The sequence below is a fragment of the Herpailurus yagouaroundi genome, unplaced genomic scaffold (assembly GCF_014898765.1).
Source record: "Herpailurus yagouaroundi ecotype Mexico unplaced genomic scaffold, PumYag 182, whole genome shotgun sequence".
NCBI lineage: Eukaryota > Metazoa > Chordata > Mammalia > Carnivora > Felidae > Herpailurus > Herpailurus yagouaroundi.
The window spans coordinates 14,598,086-14,619,857 of NW_024412413.1; the positions used below are offsets into that span (position 1 = coordinate 14,598,086).

A 21,772-nucleotide genomic window follows, 5' to 3' on the forward strand; every position below is an offset into this window, starting at 1 on the left:
GAATTCTTTTGCTCTTTCTTCCACCCATGAGCCAGGCCAGACCCGTCGCTGCTCTCAGATCCCTCGGGGTGATAAGATCGGCTCTTCCCTGCCCCCTCTGAGTTGGGGAACGTTCCAGTGCAGCAGTCCAGGGCATTCCTGAGGCCTGCAACCAATCCGTCATGATATCACTTCCCTCCTCTCCTCATTGTTCGCATTTCCACTTGACATTGACGACACCTTGTCCCAGTTTCTCTTCTTGAAGATTAGCTCATTGCCGCATTCTTTATGCTGAGCCTTTCTGCCCTGGCAGCTCCAATTTGTCATTAGTTATGGCTTTTCCTGGACCCTGGGTTGGCCCCAGTCCGAGGGAGGGGGTTCATGTCAGACCTCAGCATACAGCATCCTCTCCGCTCCCAACCTCCTTTCTGGCCCACTTCCTGCCCTGCACACAGGCCTTTGCCTTGTTGCTACTGGGCTGTCATTGTTTCCAAGGCCTCTCAGCAGACAGAGCTAGGAAATATACATGTGTCCCTTAACCCCTGTATGCTCACGTATCTGTAATTATTTCTATATATAACCAGCTCTATCTAAAGCTAGAGAGAGTTCATATCGATGTGTCTGACTCTCATCTAGTACCACATGAATCATCTCAGCCTTTCCAGATTGCTTATCTAGAACTTCCCAACCAAACAGGGAAATACCTGGCTCCTACCATCTGCCGTCTATTTACTTATTTGTTTGATCCCAATACAATTGCAGAACCATTAACTTGGAGCCCCGTGGGAAAGAGCTTCATCCAGTGCAGTACAGTGTTCATGTATGGCTCCTTTTATATCTAGTCATACAGCCTCCACTCACAACCAAGGTTACTTGGAGCCGCACCTTACCACCCACCCCCACTCTCTTCAGCAAGGGAGTCAACATCATACATTTGGAATATAAGTAAATTCTCCTGTCGAAGTCTACATTCTGTCCTACATTCCAGCAGGTGCATCACATTTGGACCAACTGACTCTTTTCCCCTAGCCTGTGATGGGTTCCACCCTGGAGAGTCATGGTGCAGAGCACGGAGTTTCTCATATATGGTTTGGTGGCTTCTGTCACTAAGTGGGAATGATAATAATAGTAAGTCTTCCTCATGAGGTTTTGTAAGCCTGAAATAAGTTAGTGCTTATAGAGACCTCAGACCCATGTCTCAGACATAGAAAGCACTCACTGAATAGCAACTCTCCCTATCATTATTTTCTTGGAAGGAGAGCAAGCTGGCTTGTGTTTCTGCTCCTTCTGGCATTGCAGTGCCTTCTTCTTGTGTCTCTGCTTACTAAAAAACAATAGTGGCACCCACTGTACTAAGATATTTATGGGAATATTTCCTTTAGCCCACACAATATATCGGGATGGAGATCACTCTCATTTAAAGACTCAGAGATATGCATGGTTATGCAGCTAGAAAATGCTGGAACCAAGATTCAAACTTGCATCTGTCTGACCCACGTCAGTTCTTACCTTCTCTTACCACCATACAGATCCCACTATACCAACCCTACCATCCTCCAAGGCACATTCCGTGGTTACCTTCTGGGGTCACATTGGGGTCTGGTTTCTCCTTTGCTTTCCCAGGGCTCCCCGCTCACTCCTCAGGTACGCTGCTAACCTTACCACACCTCCACTCTGGTTTCAAACTAGTCCACCCTTCCAGGTAGAGACCAGCCTTAGGATGGGGTCATCTCTGCACACTGAGCCCAGTCCAGTATCCAGGACATAGGGTGGCCCAATGAGTGTTTGCCAAATTGAATTGAATCAAGATGGGCTGAACTGAACTGGCATAAAGCTTATCGATGTCACTGCACCCCTTAGCGATTCTAGCTCCTGTTGGCCATTATAAATTCTCAGCATCTGTTGTCTTCAGATGCATTTTATTTTCTCTTTTAGAAGGGTATATTTGTGTAGCAATTCCTCCTCCCAGTTCACCCTTTCACTTTAACCACATGCCTTCCCTTGGCCACAAAACAGAAAACTTCACCTCTGCTACCTTGCTTGCACCCATTTAGGCTTTACTGAGTCCAGATCAGCCCCTGGAGATCATTTGTCTCGATTCTTCCCCAATATACACAGTTCCTCACCCAGCAGTTAGTTACCGGGTACCTACTACATGCCGGGTCCCGCTGGACACTGGGGGGAAAGGGGATGAGTCAAATATGTCCCTGCCCTCAGGGAAGACTGGACATGAAAGCAGTCATTCCAAGTGAGATAAGCATTACTAAACATTGGTATAGGCATGTCTACTCTTGTCAGGGAGGTGGATAGTTGGGAAGCCACATACCACGAAACGTGAAGGATGAGTAGGTTTTAGGGAGGCAAAAATGGAGACAAAGACTGGATCAGGCAAAGGGAAGAATATGAGTAAAAGTCTTGACAGGAGAAATCTGTGGCATTGGAGCACTGCAAGGGAGGTCAGCTGTTGCTAGAGCAGAAAAGGCAAACAAGGGGCGCTTGGGTGGCTCAGTTGTTTGGGCATCCAACTCTTGATTTGGGCTCAGGTCATGATCTCATGGTTCCTGGGTTTGAGCCCCATGTCTCATCAGGCTCCACGCTGCCAGCACAGAGCCTGCTTGGGATTCTCTCTCTCCCTCTCTGTCTCTTCCCAACTCACACGCACATATGCACACTATCTCTCTCTTTCTTTGTCTAAATAAATAAATAAAGTTAAAAGAAGAAGAAGAAGAAGAAGAAGAAGAAGAAGAAGAAGAAGAAGAAGAAGAAAAAGAAAAGGCAAACAAATAGAGAGGGTGTTGAGGCCAGGAAGCCTTCCTGCCCTTCACTATGAAAAAGTGATCACTTTTCTCCATGGATCATTTTTCCTACATTTTGGAGCCCTCAAGAAATTCCAGGATCACTAATGGCTCTACTACCCTAGTTCTCCTTTACAAAACCAAGAGGCCAAGGTTTGGGAGATTTCATTTGATGGTGTAGGCATTTTTGAAACTTAACTCTTAGATATCAGAAGTGGCTTAGAAGAAGACAAATAAAGTCCAACAAGTAAAGAAAACAACAGCATAAAGGAAAATTTTAAAAAGGCAAATAAAGCTGGGGACAAGATGTGTACCTAATAATACATGCCATCATGTGAGCCACATATATGAATCGGTGCCTCCTAACAGCCAAAACAAAGATGGAAAGCAGAGCAGTGATAGGTGTCCTAATGCCCTCAGTGTTATTTTTCTGCTACAGGAGAACCTCCATCTCTGGAAACTGGAAGGCCAACACAGGTTCTGCCATGCTGGAGCAGGTGGCCATGACAGAGAGGTAAGAGACGAAGGAGGTATAATAGGGCGATGCACCAGCCACAGCAGGAGGTGGGTGAGGGATACAACAGGAAGTCTGTAAGGAATGCCACCTCACCCTCTGGCCAGTGCCTTGCCATGCACAGAGCACTTTCCTGGGCACAACAGCCCTTTATTGCACAACAAGCTGCAGGGTAGATGTTTTATAATCCCACTTTACAGATGGGAGAAGACAGTTCAGAGAGGGAAAGTGACTTGTCCAGAGTCACAGAACTCATCAATGACAGAGCTGAGATGTCTTAACCCCAAGTCCAAGGGTCTTTCCAGCCCTGCCCAGCTACTGCAGAGATAGCAGGGAGTCCTCACCAGTCCCCTCCGTGCTCTCACAGGTACATGAAAGCATCCTTATTAGGACACCAGAGCTACTGGAATGTCCACTCTTCTCTCTGACTTATCTCCATCTCAGTGTCAGGAGGGAGAGGGTATTTCCAGTGAATCATGAATGTGGTATGTGCACTCCGGCTGAAGGTCCCTCAGGTCTTTCTGCCTGTAAACACTGCTGGGAGCTCCCTTCAGCTGAGGAAGGGCCAGTCACCTACGACCAGGGCCAGCAGCACACGCACGTTCTTTCCTGCAAGCCAGCTGACCTGTGTGTAGGCATGCAATGAGAGTGGATAGAGTCAGCTTTGGGGTCAGAAAGATCCATTGAATGAACACTTATTGAGTGCCTACTGCATGCCATGTTGTGCCAAGCACTGAGGAGGCCAAGATGAAAAGTTCCAGCCCTTCCCTTTAGAGACTGTGTGACCTTGGCAAGTGTCAGAACACAAACATCATTTGTCAGAGACAAAGGGGGATTTGTTGACTTGTGGCAATGAAAATTCCAGAGGTGCAGCACTAGGTAAGACTTTAAAGCTCATTCTACACACCTCAGTTCAGCTTTGTTCTATGTTGGCTTCATTCTGGACAGTACACTCATTTGGTGGCCCATAGTGGCTCCAGGCTCCCATCCTGAGTGTCAAGTCCCACAGGACAAAACTCCTCTTTCTCAGACATTTCAACCAAAAACTGAAATTGAGCTTTATTCACTGATTGGCCTGCCTTGAGTCACATGACCATCCCTGAACCAATCCCTATGGCCCAGAAAACAACACCACTGTGATTCAATAGGCCTCTATCTCCTCTCTGCCCCCTGGAGATTAGGGTGGGATCAGGTGGCTATAGCAGGAATGACTAAGGGAGACAGGAAGGGGTATGATGCCAAGGAACATCAGGAAGGATAGGAGAGAAAATGAATGTTATGCAGACTAAAACAACAGTGCCGGCTCCCCCAATCAAGGTAGAGACAGAGTGTGGTATGTCAGGGTGGAAGCGAGCTTTAGGTGCTTGCAGAGGGAGCACAGAGAAGGGGCACCCAATGCAAGAAGGGGTGAGATCAGGGAAGGCTTCCTGAAAGAGGTGGAACCACAATCCCCTGTAAAGAATGAGTAGGAATTGGGAGGCTTTCCTTCACTTCTCTGTCAGTTATCCATTGAGCACCAACTGGGAGCATTATTGAGCTAGGCCCTGGGAAAATGGTGGCAGACAGATGGACATGGTCCCTGCCCTCGTGGAACTTATGGTTCTGGAGCTCTAAGAAGCAGCAGGATGTGAACAAAAGTGAGTGGTCCTGTCCCTGCCAACTTATGTTCCCTAGGGTAAGTTAACTAACCTCTGTGAACTTCTGCAACTGTTCAGTGGAGGTAATAAGCCAGAGTGCTGAATGGGAGGGGGTTGTTCTGTGCCTAACACAGAAGTGGCCCATGGCAGCCCCAGGTGGCAGTTGCGGCCTTCAATCTTGGAACCCACCTGTACCAACTAGTCTCAGGGAAGGGGAGAGTGCGCTCATTACCTTGCACAACTGAATCATCTGGTCCGAGGCAATCATTTCCTTCCCCCAATGAGCATTCATGGGACATCATGGTCCTTTTCTCCGTGACCTTTCCAGACCGTGAGCCCAGCCTTTCGCCATGCCTCATGAGCTGCTCACAGATCACCCCAGAAGGCCACCATATCCCTAACTGCACAGTTCCAAGCCACTTGAGCTATTCCTTCAAGAGCCTACAATAGGCATGAGTCCACTTAGGCCTGAATTCACTTTACCTTCTGTAAAGCCATGGGCAGTACTCCCTGAACCTGGCACAGAACTCCCCAATCCCACCTCCACAGGGGAAAATCTCTGGGGGCCCATAAATTTCCCCGGGCCCTCTTTCCACCTGGCCTGTTTGCCAGGTAGCCTGACTCCTTGGCAAAACCAATAATATGGCTTGGTTGGTGCTGGTCCCACCTGGCTGGAGGGGACTATGGAGCCATGTTCTCCAGGCTGTCCCACACTGCTCCACCCTTGAAGTCCCTTCCTTGAGCCTGGGAAGGTGGAGAGTGGGGAGAGCTGTGCCCCATGGGATGCAGCCAGTAGCTATTCCAGAAATTCATCATTTGAAAACAGCCTCTAGAAACCAGTCTTCTACAGACGGGTCTTGGTCCAGACTTCCATCTTCCTTTGAGAAGACACCTGATTTAGGAGTGTGTCTTAGAGCACAGGTCTTCCTAAACTGGAGTTAGCCATTGGTGCCAGATACAGGAACCCTGGTCAGAGAGCCTGGGGAGCTCTTAGAGCTCTGAGGACCAAAGGTTATTCTCAAATTGGGGCTGCACATGAGAATCACAGGAGAAATTTTAAAAACGTACAGAGATTATGCTAACGTAGGGCAGGGCCCCCAAATCCGAATGTTTACTCTGTGTTTGTGTGCTCAACTCTCCTGGTGACTGATGCACAACTAGAATCATACCTAGACCTTCCCATTTTTCAGATAGGGAAACTGAGGTTTCAAGAGGAAGAGGCTGACCCAAAACTATTGAGGAAATTAATAGCAAGACCCCAGGTCACTGGTATCCCATGCTGAGGGAGAACAGGCTGCAATGTGTCCCAAGGGAGAGGAAGGGTGGCTTGCTTGGACTGTGAAATCAGACAGACTCTAGGTTTGGAAGCCAGTACAGTGGCTGATTAACCTCTCTGAGCCTCAGTTTCCTTATCAGTAAGAATGGGCTAAAGCTTCCTGACAGAGTTGTGTTTGGGGTTAGAGGGAGAAAGAAGGGTCAACCCCCGCAGAAGGCCTGTAGGGGCTCAATAGCCATGAGTTTCCATCCTTCCTTTTCTTTCTGTGATCTCACATGCTCCTTGCTACAGCTGGATGCAAAAACTGAGAGCTAGGAGCCGGGAGATCCGTGTAATCCTGGCTCTATTACTGTCTTGCTGTGTGGCCTGGCCAAGCCACTCTCCCTCTCTGGGCCTCCATGGGCATTGGCGGTTAAGATGAGAGAGTTGGTTCTAAGAGCGCTTCAGCCATGATCTCTCCTCATTCCAGGCCTTTTGGCTCAGAGACACAAATAGATCTCAGAGCAGGAGTGCCCCGTGTGACCCTGGAGGGTGAGGAGAGAAGCAAGAACATTGATACAAAGTCCCCTGTGACTCCCAAATCCAGCCACCACAAGGGAAGCCAAGTGCAAGCCCGGGGAAGACTTCTCCAGATACAACCATCCCCTTGTTGCAGGGTCAAAGTCCAGCGTTGAGATCTTTCCCCTGCAAAGCAAACTGGCCTTGCAGCCATCAAGTGGCTGGAAAGGGAACAAAAGCACCGGGTCCGGAGGGCCAGGCCCCAGCCGCGAGAGCAGCCTGCCAGGCTCCCCTGTCTGCCCGCCCCAGGATCCGGGGAGAATGCACCCTTTGTCCCCCCTAGGCTCTCATCTAGCACGGTCGCCGGGGCTTGGAGGGCGGCCTGGGAGGGATTGCTGAGCCCTTCAAGCAGCGTTCCCAAGGGAAAAGGGCCTCAGGAGTAGCTGGGTGTCCAGGATGGCTCCGGATGGAGACCGGGTAAGCTCTCCACTACTGGGGGGCCAGCAAGGTCCTGGGGTGGGGGCAAGGAGCGGGTCTCTGAGATCTCCCCCACCCCTCATTCCTTCTTACCCTCATTCTTCCTCTCTCTTGCTTCCTGTCTCCCTTTGTATTCTCTCTCCCTTTCTCTGTCCCTTTCTCTGTCCATCTATGTCTCTGCTTTTTTTGTATACCCATTCTGTCTCTCCCACTGCCCCTCTGTCTCCCTCTGTGTCTCTGCCTTTGTCTCTCTTACTGCATCACTGTCTCTTGTTATTTCTGACCATCTCTCTCCATCTCTGAATGGATACATATGTGTCGCTGTCTGTACTGGGACCTGTTGGTCCATGTGTCTCTCTGTGTCTCCCTATGTGTCCCCGCCTCTCTCTCTCTGCTCCCTCTTCCTGCCCTCTCCCCCCACACTCACTGTCTGTCTGTCCATCCCTGCAGGTACAGGCTGTGGGTGGACAGCTGCTCAGAAATGTTTGGCGGCCTGGACATCTGTGCTGTCAAGGCCGTCCACAGCAAGGACGGCAGAGATTACATCATTGAGGTGAGGGATGTCCTCCTGGCCTGGTCCAGCTCCTGGGCCAGAGTGCCAGAGGGAAGAAATCCAAGTGTGGTCTCCAGCCTGGTTGGCTGTGTCCCAGCTCCTGGCCTGGGCACACGTGGCTCCAGAGGCTTCTCCCCCACCAGCCTCACACCCCTCCCCATCTCCACCTGCAATAGCGTTTAGAGTCTCTGTGCTCCGGACATGAAGTTTGACAACCCATGGGCCTCAGGGTAGGGAAAGAGCATTACCAAGAGTCAGCAAGACTGTGTCCCATTGGCTCTCTTAAACTCTCTATGTCCAAGCATATAAGAAGGACACACTCCCCTCATCACCATGCAGAGAGTCCATCGTCTGTTCGCTCAACAAACATGTCCTTGGGGCTCCCCAGGGCTAGGCATGGGCCTGGTTCTGGGGACAGAGCTGTGAACCAGACCGACATGCGGTGTCCAGGCTGGTGGGGAAGAAGGATGAGACACAAGCAGTAGAGGACGTCGGAAGTTAGGAAAGGGAACTCAGCTCTGCGGGGCTGTGAGTGAAGGAGAGACGTAGGGAAATGTCATTGTCAGAGAGAGGCTGGAGACCGGCTGCGGGTTCCAGAATCTGTCCCACAACCCCTGCCGCCCTCCAGGACTGTCACCTACCCACATACCTCTGACCCCATACTCTCCTTCACCTCCGACTTCCTGTCCATGCCTCCCCCAATCCACAATCCCCTCTCTCATGCAGGACCCTCCCTGCCCCATCCCTCCGGGTCCCACAGCCTCCCCCTTCACCCCACCTCCCTCCCCTGTCATGCCTCCCCCCCCACATAGCTGTGGCTCTCCACTGCTTTTCCCTGAAAATGCCCCTCTGGCCTCAGAGTTCTCCCTTCTCTCCCCAACTGCTCCCCAACATCTCCACATTCACACTCCCCACGGCCCCTTCCGAGGCTCCCTTTCCATGGCCTTCTCTTCAAACCACAGCGGATGGGCGGTGCTGACACAAGGCCAAGACACGTGAGGGAGAGCCCTGCGGCCACCCCCTCCCCGGGTTGTGGGCGGCTAATGGGAAGCACATGGCTGGGGTGACCACAGGAGCCAGCCAGTCCTCCGGGCCCACGTGCCTGCCACTCCCCCGGACCCGCAGCGCGGCAGGCCCAGGTGACCCCATGGGTGGGAGTCCCACTGTTTACTGCCGGCCGTGCCAGGAGGGCATCCGCACCGTGCCCAGGGAGTGGCCACCCTTGGAGGTGAAGGGGAGGGAGTCCAGGATGGACTCAGTCCCTCCACCCTCCCCAGAGAGGCCAGGAAGCTCCCAGGATGAGTTGCGTCTCTATTTGCAGGTTCCATCCTGCTCCGGAAAACAGCTCTTCTCAAGTCCAGGAACTGATTTCCCTCCATAGCTGAAACTCCTCCAGTAGCCCCTTCCCAGAGGAGGCCTTGGAGGAGCCAGGAGCAGTAGTGGTGTGCAGACTTGCTTCTGAGCCAGGCTGCATCCGGGAGGAACGAGTGCCCCGCCTTCCTGAGGGTGCCCTGGGATCTTTGGACCAGGGGTGGACGAAGCGCCCCCCCACCCCCAGCCTGAGAATTTGCATCTGTTGAGACCCTTCCTGTCGCTCCTGCCTCTGCACCAACTCACAGGGACCACCAGCCATGAACTCACAGTGGCACTCAGTCATTCATCCATCCTCCGCTATGGAGCCTCTGTGCGGGGCGTGAGACCCCAAGCCGGGTGGTGGGGATAGAGCAGTGAACATGGTAGCAGGGACCCTTCCTCCTAGAGCTTCCATCCAGAGAGGCGACAGCAATCGTGGAGGAAGGACTCCTTGACTCCCCTCCCCTCTCTCCTGTGAGCGTAGCCCCTTTTCTCCTGCATTCTCTCTGCCCCGAGAGCTCTTGCCTATCTTGAGTTTCCTCAACTTTTGTTCTTAGGAAACAAAAGTCTGTACTCGTGGGCCCAGGCTCCCTGCCTCCAGACATTCAGAGGGTCAGGGATGAAAGCCCTCTTACATTTTTTTTTTTTTTTAAAGCAAAATTAGTGGGTTTGGACTTTAAAAAACAAGAAAACAACTTCTCACAATGTTCCAGGAGGAAAAAAAAAAAAAGATGACTTTTCAGATTGTTTTTTCTCTCAGAAACATTGCAGAGTTGTTTCCCTTGCTTTTGGGTTTACGGTGGGGTCAAGGGAGACGAGGAACTTTGCTACCACGGAGACAAAAGGTATTTTTCCCCAGTCGAGAAAAAAAAGGTAGAAGAGACGCAAACTACTGTTTGCTTCAGCCACCTCTGTGGTGAGAAGGCGAAGTTTGTACTTCATGTTTTATGAAGATCCTCACAGTGAAACACTCGGGGGAAAGACCCTTGAACTTGTCCTCCATGGCCTGTCCAGGGAATGATATTGCTCACTGGAAAAATGTTTCCCTGGGGAGACCAGAGTGTCCACTTCCTTTGGCTTTGTCCACCATGGGGATTCCAAAATGCTCTGACCTCAGGTTCCTTGTGGCGGCTGTTTTCCACTGCAGGGAATGTAGGAAACAGAAACCAGAACAGAAAAGGGTGGGTGGGGTCAGGGGGAGAAAGGACAGGCCTGTGTACATTTAGACAGACTCCACAGTTAGAACTCAGTTCAGCCCACATAGACCGAGAGGCTGTCTGTGTGCCGGGCACTGAGATCTGGGGTGCCAAGAACTCAGGCCCCAACCCACAAGGAGCTCAATTTGAGGACAGTTTTCAGGACTGTGCTAGAATCAACATACGCATCCTTGAGTTTGCTTTTCAGCTTCCCAACCACAGTGGGTACTTTACACACAGAGCCCTAAACGTCCCAGCTGGAAGCATCTTCACAGACCCCTCAGTTTACAGTTGAGGAAAACATGGGCCCACCGAGGAAAAGTGACCTGCCTAAGATCACACAGTAAGTCGGTAGTAGAACATAGGCTCGGATTCCAGGTTCCCATCCCGATTTTCACCCCAGAGAGCTATTTCAGTGCTCAGTGACAAAGGGAAGGACTGTGGCTTGTTGGTCCTGTGTCCTTGAACTTAGTAGTTCTTTGACCCTCAGTTTCCTCATCATTGTGATGCAGATACTAATAGTATTGCCTCCAAGAGCTACTCTGAGATTTGTATGAGATCCTCCACACCCGGTGCTTGGAACAGTGCCTGACACATAGTAAGTGTTTAATAAAACATAGTACTTATTAGTATACTTATCGTGATGAGCAGGACTTACTGCAAGGATCTTTCATCCCTCCACTGTAGTCTTTATTGAGGGCATATCTGTGGAACAGGACACAGGGCCCATCCCTGACCTCAGGGACTCACAGTCCAGTTGGAGAGACACAAGTAACCAGGAGATGTCAGCACTGTGGGTGAGCTCCCCACCGGGGCAGCCAAAGTGAGGACAGCGGGAGGACAGATGAGCAGCCGGTCAGAAGTTACTCAGAGAGAGGAAGGGCTTAGCGGGTGTTCCCTGAAGAATGAGAAGGACTTAAGTAAAGAGTGAGAGAAGAGAATGGTATACACAAGGACCTGGTCAGAAGAGAGAACCTGGTGAGTCCAGAGCTTGGGAAGAGGGGAAACAAATGCTGAGCATTTGGTGGGCGTGGGATGAGTGAGCAGGCTAGATTCCTACAGTGGAGGAAGGGAGAGAGAGAGCCCACCTAGGCCTCACTCCCCTTCTAGACCTTCTACAGCTGCCCGTGCCCAGGGAATCACCTGGATGGTTGGCCTGTGTGACTTTGGCCAAGTCCCTTCCCATTGCTAGGCCTCAGTTTCCCCATCTGCAAAAAAGAGCAGGATGAGCAAATCGGATCTCTCAGGACCTCTCTCAATATAAGCACTTTGCTTCCTTTGAGAAGAAGGCCATTCCCTCCAGGCATATGTCCTCCCAGAGCCTCTGAAAACAGGCCTTTCCTCATTCCTCTTCTCTCTGAACCCTGGGTCAACTCCAGCCCATGTCATTTTTTGGTCATAATTGAGCCCCCACCTTCACTGCTTCCGGCCTTGTGAAAGCCTTGACCTTGGGCCAAAGTTCAGGAGGTTGGCCCCAAGCCTGGGCAGGAGCCAAGGTGGGAAAAGAGGGGGTGGAGACTGGCTCCCCAAAGAAAAGAGCAGAAAAGGTCAGCAAAGCCTTCCTGGCCCTTGGTCACATTTCTGTAGCCCAACAAATGTAGGCTGAATTGAACTGGATCCAGAGAGTTGATTTAGACTGAACTGCAGGGATCTGGGTGTCTCCACAGGAATCATTCCCAGCTGGAGGCACTGGGCTGGGTGTTTGCATGGACAACATCACCATCTAGTGGTCACTTCTGTCCTGAGCCGTGCCAGTCCTTCTGGGACGCAGTGCCCAAGCCTCCTTTCTCTCTGCAGGTGATGGACAGCTCAATGCCCTTGATTGGAGAGCACGTGGAAGAGGACAAACAGCTGATGGCCGACCTCGTGGTCTCCAAAATGAGCCAACTCCTGATACCAGGGGGCACAGTGCCCTCTTCCCTGAGGCCTTGGGTGAGGTTTCCGGGAGCGCAGGAGACATCATGGCCATGAGAAATGCTGGGCTCTCTGGGAATGGGGAGCCCCTGGATCCAAAGGAGATCCCCTAGAATGGAAGCACTCTGGGGAGAAAGGAATGGGGTGTGGATGGAGGCTGGGCTTGGACGGCTTGCACCCTGCCTCGGACAGGGGAGTTTGGGGGGGGGCTCCGAGGAGACCTTCCCCCATCCACCATCAGAGGGAGGAAAGCCTTGTCACAACCGCACTGGTGGGCAGAGATTATGGACATAAGAAGCCAGTTGTCCCTTCTGTGCCCTCATTCCTGGGCCTGCGCAGGGAGCAGCGGGCGCGTGTGGGTGTGTGCGTGCACGCACGGGTGTGTATACACACGTGCCCTTTGTGTGTTTCCAGGGCCCCGGTCAATAGAGACTATTGTGTCTTCTGTTTCTCCGTGCCCCAACCTCAACAAGCTCCCTCGCTCATTCTCCAAAGAATTTGCTAGCTCTCAGCTTTCTGGAAAAGCAAATCTCAAAACCTGCTTTCCCCCACCCCCACCCCTCCCCCACGAAAACAAATCCATGATAATAGCTGTGGGAAGGATGGTTCTACCGGAGGGGGTTGCTGGCTGGGAAGGGGCATGGGGTAGCCGTCTCCACTGGAGGTTCTGTCCTGACTCGGGTGGTGGTTACACAGATGTATACACATGTAACAATCCGCTATGCTGTGCACTTAAGAATTGTGCACTTTATGTAAGTTTTAATCCAATAATAAAAAGATCTTTATAAATCCTGCCCTCCCACCCGGGAAGCAAATGGCTGCGGCAATCCCAACAGGCCTCTCTTCTCTCCTGCTCTAGGCTCCACAGATGAAACCAGCAAAATCGCCGGGGCCAGCCCAGCTGGGACCTCCACTTGGACAGCCCCAGCCACGCCCACCCACACAAGGTAAGCCCCATGACAAGTCAGCAAGAGAAATTATGTAGTGAGGATGTCCAAATGCACTGAGGGATCCATGTGTGGTTTCCAGAAGGTACTCTGGGAAAATGCATCCTAACACTTTATCCACAGAGTATGTGTGCTCACTCTGTGCAGAATGAGTGAGAATGTGAGGTCTGTCACCCCAATAAGTCAGGAATGAAGAAGGGAAAGAGAGGTGAAGTCACTGAGTGCCTCATAGGTGCCAGGCACTGTGCAAGGGACTTTCCCCTCTATTTTCCTTTTTTTTTCTTTTGTTTTCTTTTTTATCTCCCAATCACTCCCCAGTGAAAACCATCAGTATTTCCTTTTTGCAGAGGTGGACATTGAGGCTTTGCCCAAGGAAGCACAACAAGAAAATGCAGGTTTACAAATATGGCCTTTCAGATCTTTGAACAAGCATCTGTTTCTTTTTTATAAAAAAAAAATGTTTTAATGTTTATTTTTTGAGAGAAAGAGAGAGACAGAGTGTGAGCAAGGGAGGGGCAGAGAGAGAGAGAGAGAGAGAGAGACACAGAATCGGAAGCAGGCTCCAGGCGCTGAGCTGTCAGCACAGAGCCCAACGCAGGACTCGAACCCACAAACCGTGAAATCATGGCCTGAGTCAAAGTTGGACGCTCAACTGACTGAACCACCCAGGCGCCCTGCAGGTTTCTGTTTCTTAGCCATCAGTGGTACCTGGTTGTAGATTTATGAGCAACCAGCCAGAGTGAGAAAGAAAATGGAATATTATATGTAACTGTTTATTGAAATTATTCTTCCTCAAAAAATATTCCAGCATTACTGTCTAAATGTTGCCATTTATTAGAGAATGGGTGAACTATTGATGAGTTTATGAGAGGAGTCCGTGGCAATAACTGTGTCACAAAATGTCGTGACCTGGGCGTTCTCACCTGCGGGGCCCGGAGAGAAGACCGCCCGCTGCCTCTCTTGCAGTCAGAACCTTCCAGAGCCAAACGCGTTCACTGCTCTAGCGCCAGCTTGGATCTCCGGGGCAGCTCTACAGCAAGAAGCCCGACAGGCAGTTTCACGGCAATCTCTTTAAGAATCTGCTAGGAACCTACCAGAAGAAAAAGCTTTACTCTCACATTTTGTGGCCTTTCCAGTCGCTGTTACTAAAGTAACATATTCATCGTTTCTTAGAAAAATCGGCCTTGGGCATTAAATGGCTTCCTCTTCCACAGGTCTTAAAGCACCCCATCCATCCTTCCTGTGTCTGCTTCTCTTCCCAGAAAAGCAGAAGGTATTTAAGAAAAGGGAAATTGTGTAACTTACATAACCGTGTAAATGGACATGGGGTTTCTTCTCTAGGCAGATAAATGTGTTTTTGTTTTTAATGTTTATTTTTGAGACAGAGTGTGAGCAGGGGATGGGCAGAGAGAGACAGGCGGGGGGGGGCAGGGGGAGACACAGAATCAGAAGCAGGATTCAGGCTCGGAGCTGTCAGCACAGAGCCCGACGCTGGGCTTGAACTCACAAACTGCGAGACCATGACCTGAGCCGAAGTCAGACACTTAACCAACTGAACCATCCAGGCGCCCCAACAAATGTGGTTTTGAATCCACCTCTACGTCTCAGTACCTTTGCAGTCTTAGGCAAGTTACATGCTCTGAGCCTTGGTTTCCCCAGTGATATAACAGCTCCCTCGTTTAGTTATGGGCAGCTGTCCAAGAGATAATATAGGTGAAGCACTTAGCAAGGTGTCTGGCACAAGGGAATGCTTAGTAGGTGTTAGTTCTTACTACTAATAGTTTACTATTAATAACTATGTGACTTTTACTGTTAAAAACTTACTATCAAAAACGTGTCTTATTAACAATTAAAATATACATGCTGCTCTTAATGATCATTACCATTAACAATCCTTATAAGCAGCCCCAATGCCCTCCTGCCTGGCGATAATTCTATCATTATAAGTGTTCAAAAATAATTTATTCATCCCCCTGCCCGGCTCCTGGCTGTGCCTCTGCCCTGCCCTCTCCTTTCCTGCTCTGCCCCAGGACTTACTTTTTAAAACACATTTGAACAGAGCACTTTTAAAACAGAGAGCTACTGTATTCTGGTTTCCTCTCCGGCCCAGAGTACAGACATGCTTGATAAAGAGATATTATTTTAAGGGACATGAGGCTAAACACACTATTAGTGAGTTGAAAAACAATCCATTTAAAGCCAATTAAGATAATTAAAGCAAACGCTCATTGGATTAACACTCAGATTAAAAATAACAAGGCTAGTTAATTAACTTGTTTTTGAACTCACCGTAAAAAGTGAACTTTTCTTTTAGTGAATCTCATAATTTTTTAGCACCAATCCTGTGCTTCAGCAAATACTTTCTCTGTATAAGTCAGTGGTTTTCTATATGTGCTGAAATGAAAAATACAAAATTGTTTGCTTTGCCAAGAAGCTGAAAGAAATAAGTAGAGTGTCTCTTGAGGAATCCCAGGTGGATAATAGGGACTCAACAAAGAGTTAATAAATGAATGAACGAGGATCCAGATTTTCCAAGATATTACTGGCCCTGGGGTAGGAGAGAGGACGGGGAGAATTAAGATAAAAGTAGAAAACAGATGTTTTCTTTGACCTGCAGTGGGGTTATTTTTATGTTTATTTATTTTTGAGAGAGAGAAGGAGGAAGGGGCAGAGAGAGAGAGAGAGAGGGAGACACAGAATCTGAAGCAGGCTCCAGGTTCTGAGCTGTCAGCACAGAGCCCGACCAGGGGCCTGAACCCACAAACCGTGAGATCATGACCTGAGCCGAAGTCGGACACCCAACCGACTGAGCCACCCAGGCACTCCTAACCTGACACAGGTTTCAAACATAAAAAGAGTAAGCCAGCATTTAGAAACCAGGAGGTTTTGCACAAATATTTCCATTCCCAGGTTCTCTAGATAGAGCAGAAGCTCTAGAAACAACGTGCCTGTGTCCCTCCTCAGCAGCTGCCTGCTGACTTGCAGTCACTGGGCTCCCGTGAACGACAGGACTCCGCCATTTGCCTCCGGCCCTGCTCCTCCCTGTTGTCTCTTTCACAGGGCTGTAGCATCAAGTGCAATTTTCTTCAGCTTGCGCCTCTTTAGAGTTCCCTGAACTGTGTTTTTATCTCAAGGAAAAAATGTTAAAACCATATGGTTTTTTGGACACCTGCCTGCTTCATTTATTTATGTACCTGCCTGGCCCTATAGGTGTTTAAGATCAATGGGTTCTCCAACCCACTGGGACATACAGTGACAAAAGCGGCGAACAGCAGATCAAGGCCACGTGCAATCAGTTGCTAAATCGATACTTCAGTTCAGTCCAACATAGAAAGTGCCGCATCAGCCTCACAAGAATGTTCACACGGGGCCAGATGTTCGGTGGCTGGTCCGAGGACCTTTTACAAGCCAGGGCCCAGGAAGCCAGAGAAAACTCAGTCAAGTTAACGCAAGACAGGAGTTAAGAACTGGGGCTCCGCGAGCCAGTATGGTGTAATGTGCCAGCTGCGATGATTGAGGGCAGAGGTCAGCGGGAGTCAAGTCCCCCCTTCCTCCTGCACCTGGCTCAGAGATGTCCTCCCCTGGAGGAGAGTGCCTTTTTTTCACTTGCACAAAGATGTGAGGATTCAGGGCCACCCTGCATGGCACGGTTTTGTGATTTTTGGGTTTTTTTTGTTTAAGGAAAAAAGAGAAAACGAAACAGCGTTTGAGTCAGAGAGATGTAGGTTTGAATCTTGGCTCGTCCCCTTACTGGAAGTGACACCTTGAGCAAGTCACAGCGTATCTGGGACTCAAGTGGGGATGATGATAATGCCTAACCCACAGCACTACTGTGAGGAGGCCGAGCCCAAGGCCGGGGACTCAGGTGTGCTCAGTAAGACTTGTAGAAATCAGCATGAGCAAAGGGCCACAGACACAGGCTCCAGCCCCTCTGAACTCCCAGTCTCCTAACCTGTCCACAGTGATCTCAACAAGCACAGCAGGAAGAGCCACAGGGTACCCCGTTCTCCCAGGAACAGGTCCCAGTCTGTTTTGGCAAAATGCAATTCACAGCAGCCCTGACGCTCAGGCTTCACAGATGAGGAGAGAGCGCCTTGCTTGCTTGGAGCCTTGGAACCCTGCTTGAAGTCATTTCTGGGCGGCTAAAATGTCCCCAAGCCTGTGATGCCCCTTTGCTTGTAGGTGGAAGTCTCCATGCTCTGCGCGGTGAGAGGGAAAAGCCAAGACCCCTGTGAGCTCTTTGCAGCTACTCTTTTCTTGTTAGGAGAACTTGAGGAGGCTCAGTTTCCAGCTCTATGTGACAAGAAGGATGGTATCTTCCCTACCAGCCTCTCTAGATCAAATGACATATTGCCTTTGAAAGTTCTTAGAAAAGTTTAAAGAGCTATGAAAAGGGAAGGGGTAATCTATTGTTTCAAGAGTAATGCATCTTCAGTGTGGAAAACATCCGTGAGCAAAAGAAAGAGAATTAACCCCACCACTTTTGTAATCATTCAGCACTGACTCATTACTCAAAGCGTGGTGAGCAGAAGCATCACCTGGGAACTTGCTAGAAATGCAGAATCCCAGACCCCACCTGGAGCAGTCTGCCTGGGTCGCCATAACAAAATGCCACAGAGTGGCTTCAACAAAAGACATTTATCTTCTCGCAGTTCTGGAGGCTAGAGGTCTAAGATCAAGGTACCAGCAGGGTTGAAAGTTCTCTCCATAGCTTGCAGACAGTGCTTTCTCACTGTTTTCCCATGGCCTTTCCTCTGTGTGGCCGCTGGGGTCTCTGTCTCTTCTTCTAAGGACACAGGTCCTATTGGGTGAGGGCCCCACCCTTATGACCTCATTTAACAATAGTTAGTTTCTGTAGGGCCCTGTCTCCAAATACTGTCACGCTCCCGCCCCCCCCCCCCCCCCCCCCCCCGCGCCCCCCCCCCCGCGGGGCTACACAATGCAGTCCACAACACTCTCCCAGACCTACTGGATCCTAATCTTTATTTTAACAAGATCCCCCCAGTGATTCATGTGCATGTTAAAGTTAGAGACACACGGTTTGAGTGGACAACTTTCCAGTCTTTATTTTTTTATTAATTTTTTAACATTTTTATTCATTTTTGAGAGACAGAGTGCTAGCAGGGGAGGGGCAGAGAGAGAGGGAGACACAGAATCTGAAGCAGGCTCCAGGCTCTGAGCTGACAGCAGACAGCCTGATTCAGGGCTCGAACCCACGAATCATGAGATCATGACCTGAGCCGAAGTCAGATGCTTAACCAACTGAGCCACCCAGGCGCCCCTCCAGTCTTTATTTTTTACATAGCTATATACATATGTGCTAAAATGGAATAAAACCATATGTTGTTTTGTAAACTGCCTTTTCTGTTTAGCAGTATGTATTCAGCATATATTATCAACACTGTTCTATATCATTTAATATATGATAGCCACAGGGTATTCCATTACATGGATGTATCTTAATGTTCCTGATCAGTTCTCCGATTGGGCACTTACACTGTTTTCAGCTTTTCGCTGTTATAAAAAAAACTGCAGTGAACATCCTCGAAGCAATATTTGTGCACAGCCATATTTATCTTAAGAAAAACTTGAACATAATCATTTTTCTCCCTGTAGGGGGCCCTCGCCAAACTCAGTCTCCTCAGCCCCCGCGAACCGGGAGCCCCTCCCAACAGAGGCTCTCCCCGCAAGGCCAGCAGCCCCTCAGCTCCCCGTCAGGGTCTCCACAGCAGCAGAGATCGCCAGGCTCACCACAGCTGTCCCGGGCATCCAGCGGGAGTTCTCCAAACCAGGCCGCCAAGCCAGGCGCCCCCCTCGCCTCACAGCCCCGGCCCCCCGTTCAAGGCCGCAGTGCCTCCCAACAGGGGGAAGACTCCAAGAAGCCAGCACCACCCCACCCTCATCTCAAGTAGGTGCTCTGGGATCCGGCAGGGTAGAGGGTGGGGTAGGGGTGCAGGCAGAGCTGGGCTGACTCAGGGGCTCAGAGACCAAGGAAGACCCACTGAGGCCTCACCCAGACTCTCAGTGGGTCGGAGGATGGAACTTGAATGGCAGGCAGGGCCCAGGAGGTCAGAGTACAGCTTGGCTCCCACCACGACCCTCCAGATACATACTCATCAGTTATCTCTTGCCACATAACAAACCTCCCCCAAAACCGCGGCTTAAGCAAACGACCATTTTCTTCGCTCATAATTTTTGGTCCAGCAATTTATTCTGAGTCTGGATCAGTTGGGAGATTCTCCTGCTGGTCTCTCCTGTGGAGTTGCCAGGTAAAATACAGGAGGCACGGTGAGATTTGCATTTCAGATAAGCAATGAATAATTTTGAGTATAAGTATACCCTCAAATATAGCATGGGAGATACTTATACTGGAAAAAGGATTTGTTTTTCAACTGAAATTCAGATTTAACTAGGTATCCTGGACTTTTATTTACTAAATCCAGCAACACTACCCTCCTGGGATCATTCAAGTGGCTGCAGTTATCTGGCATCTTAACTGGGGCTGGATGGTCCAAGATGGCCTTCCTTACCACACATCTGCTGTCAGCGGGGCCTGTCTCTCTACAGGCCACCAGCTCCGGCAGGCTGGACCCAACTTCCTCGCATGGTAGAATCCCATCCCAGAAGAGCAAAAGTAGAAGCCTCAAAGGCCTGGGCCCAGCTTTGAAGCCACACAATGTCATTTATCCCATCATGTGTTTTGGGTCAAAGCAACCTATGTGTCCATATAGACTCTTGGTAAGAGGGCCTCCAAAGCACATTGCAAAAGGCTAGACCCCAGGAGGAACCACTGCCGTCACGTCACTGTCTGTAAACGACACATCACGACACACACCCGTCCCCTTCCCTCTGAAGCCCATCTCTCGCTTTGAGGTCAGAGAGTCCCAGCTGTGTTTTCTTGGGAAAGCCCCTCCCTTCCTTCACTGCTAAGCACTAACGTGCAGAAACAGAGCCTCGCTCCTAGCATCCACTGTCTGCTTACCAACTGCCAAGGACTTCACTTGGTTGGGGTTTTTTAATTCTCACAAGTATAGGGGTTAGTAACTACTACTATCCGCAATTTACAAACGAGGAGGAGATGAATTGCCCAAGCTCCACTGTTGGTGAGTAGAAGAGCTGGAATTGAACACAGGGCACTCAGCCCATGGATCGGGCTAACCAGGATGCGTCTGAATGGGTGATGCATTCACACGGTTCAAAGATCTACACGACATCAGAGGTACACACTGAAAAACCTTCCTCCCATCTCATTCCCGGCCAGTGCTTTCCGGCCCCCTGCTCCCCAGGGGTGACCACATTTGTTAGTTCCTTGTGTATTCCTCATGCAAGTACAAAAATGTATGTTGCTTCCCTCCCCCACTTTTTACAAACGGCAGTACTTACTATCCACACCATTCTCCTTGCTTTTTACATTTAACAGTAAATCCTAAGCTCATCCACTGCGTCCATTGACATTTTCCCCTTTTCACAGCTGTATCGTCTGCCACTGTATAGTTGTACTCTGATCGAACCCACCACAAAGAGAAATTTGGTTTGCTCTTACAGAGAAGCCGGCAGCAAACAACCCTGAACACACACTGTTTGTCATGTGTGTTTCTCCACAGGCTCAGCTGTGGAGAAAGTACCAGCGATGATATTGTAGGATCAAAGGATGAATGCATTTTCCATTTGATAGATATTAGCAAGTGTCCCTCCAGGCAATATGGCATCGTGGTTGACAGCACAGACTCGAGTCAGACTGCCTGGGTTCCAGTCCCAGCTCTACCACTTAAAAGCTGCATGACCTCAAAAGCATTACGCAACTTCTCTGTGCTTCTACCTGTATGGTGATGGCAAGACCATGTGTGGATCTCTTAAGCTTGGGGCCTATGTGTATCACCTCTTCCTGTGTCTGTCACCTCCACTAGAATGTGAGCCTCCTGAGGTCAAGGCCCGAATCACATCCCTCTCCACAGCCCTGTCACCTAGCACTAGGTTGGCACAAAGGTTCAAACAGTGGACACCTTGAGAATCCCGAAGCAGGCCAGAGGCTGCAGCAAAAGCTTGATGGAAAAGGCAGGAAGTGAAGCCCAGAGTGACAGAGAAGAAGCCTGAGGGTGGGCTAGACCAGCCCTCCCTTTTTAATAAAAAAATTTTTTTAATAATTTTTTTTTAACGTTTATTTATTTTTGAGACAGAGAGAGACAGAGCATGAATGGGGGAGGGTCAGAGAGAGGGAGACACAGAATCTGAAACAGGCTCCAGGCTCTGAGCTGTCAGCACAGAGCCTGATGTGGGACTTGAACTCATGGACCATGAGATCATGACCTGAGCCGAAGTCAGCTGCTTAACCGACTGAGCCACCCAGGCGCCCCTAATAAAATTTTTTTTAATGTTTATTTTTGAGAGAGAGAGAGAGAGAGAGAGAGACAGAGTGAGAGCGGGGGAGGGGCAGAGAGACAGAGAGGGAGGTATAGAATCGGAAGCAGGCTCCAGGCTCCGAGCTGTCAGCACAGAGCCTGACATGGGGCTCAAACCCACACACCGCGAGATCATGACCTGAGCCGAAGTCGGACGCTCAACCGACTGAGCCACCCAGGCGCCCCAAGACCAGCCCTCCTTTTTACCGATGAGGTGAAAGAGGCCCTGAGCAG

The 21,772-nt window shown here is 50.0% G+C and overlaps 1 protein-coding gene across 1 annotated transcript in view; it reads left to right on the forward strand.

Moving 5' to 3' along the window:
* SYN3 (synapsin III) overlaps positions 1-21,772 on the forward strand; it is a 409,364-nt gene that overhangs the window by 381,356 nt on the left and 6,236 nt on the right. The window contains exons 8-12 of the mRNA XM_040491835.1: positions 3,214-3,288; positions 7,627-7,729; positions 12,076-12,210; positions 13,052-13,139; positions 18,756-19,047. Coding sequence (XP_040347769.1) covers positions 3,214-3,288; positions 7,627-7,729; positions 12,076-12,210; positions 13,052-13,139; positions 18,756-19,047 — 693 coding nt within the window. The remainder of the gene's footprint in view (positions 1-3,213; positions 3,289-7,626; positions 7,730-12,075; positions 12,211-13,051; positions 13,140-18,755; positions 19,048-21,772) is intronic.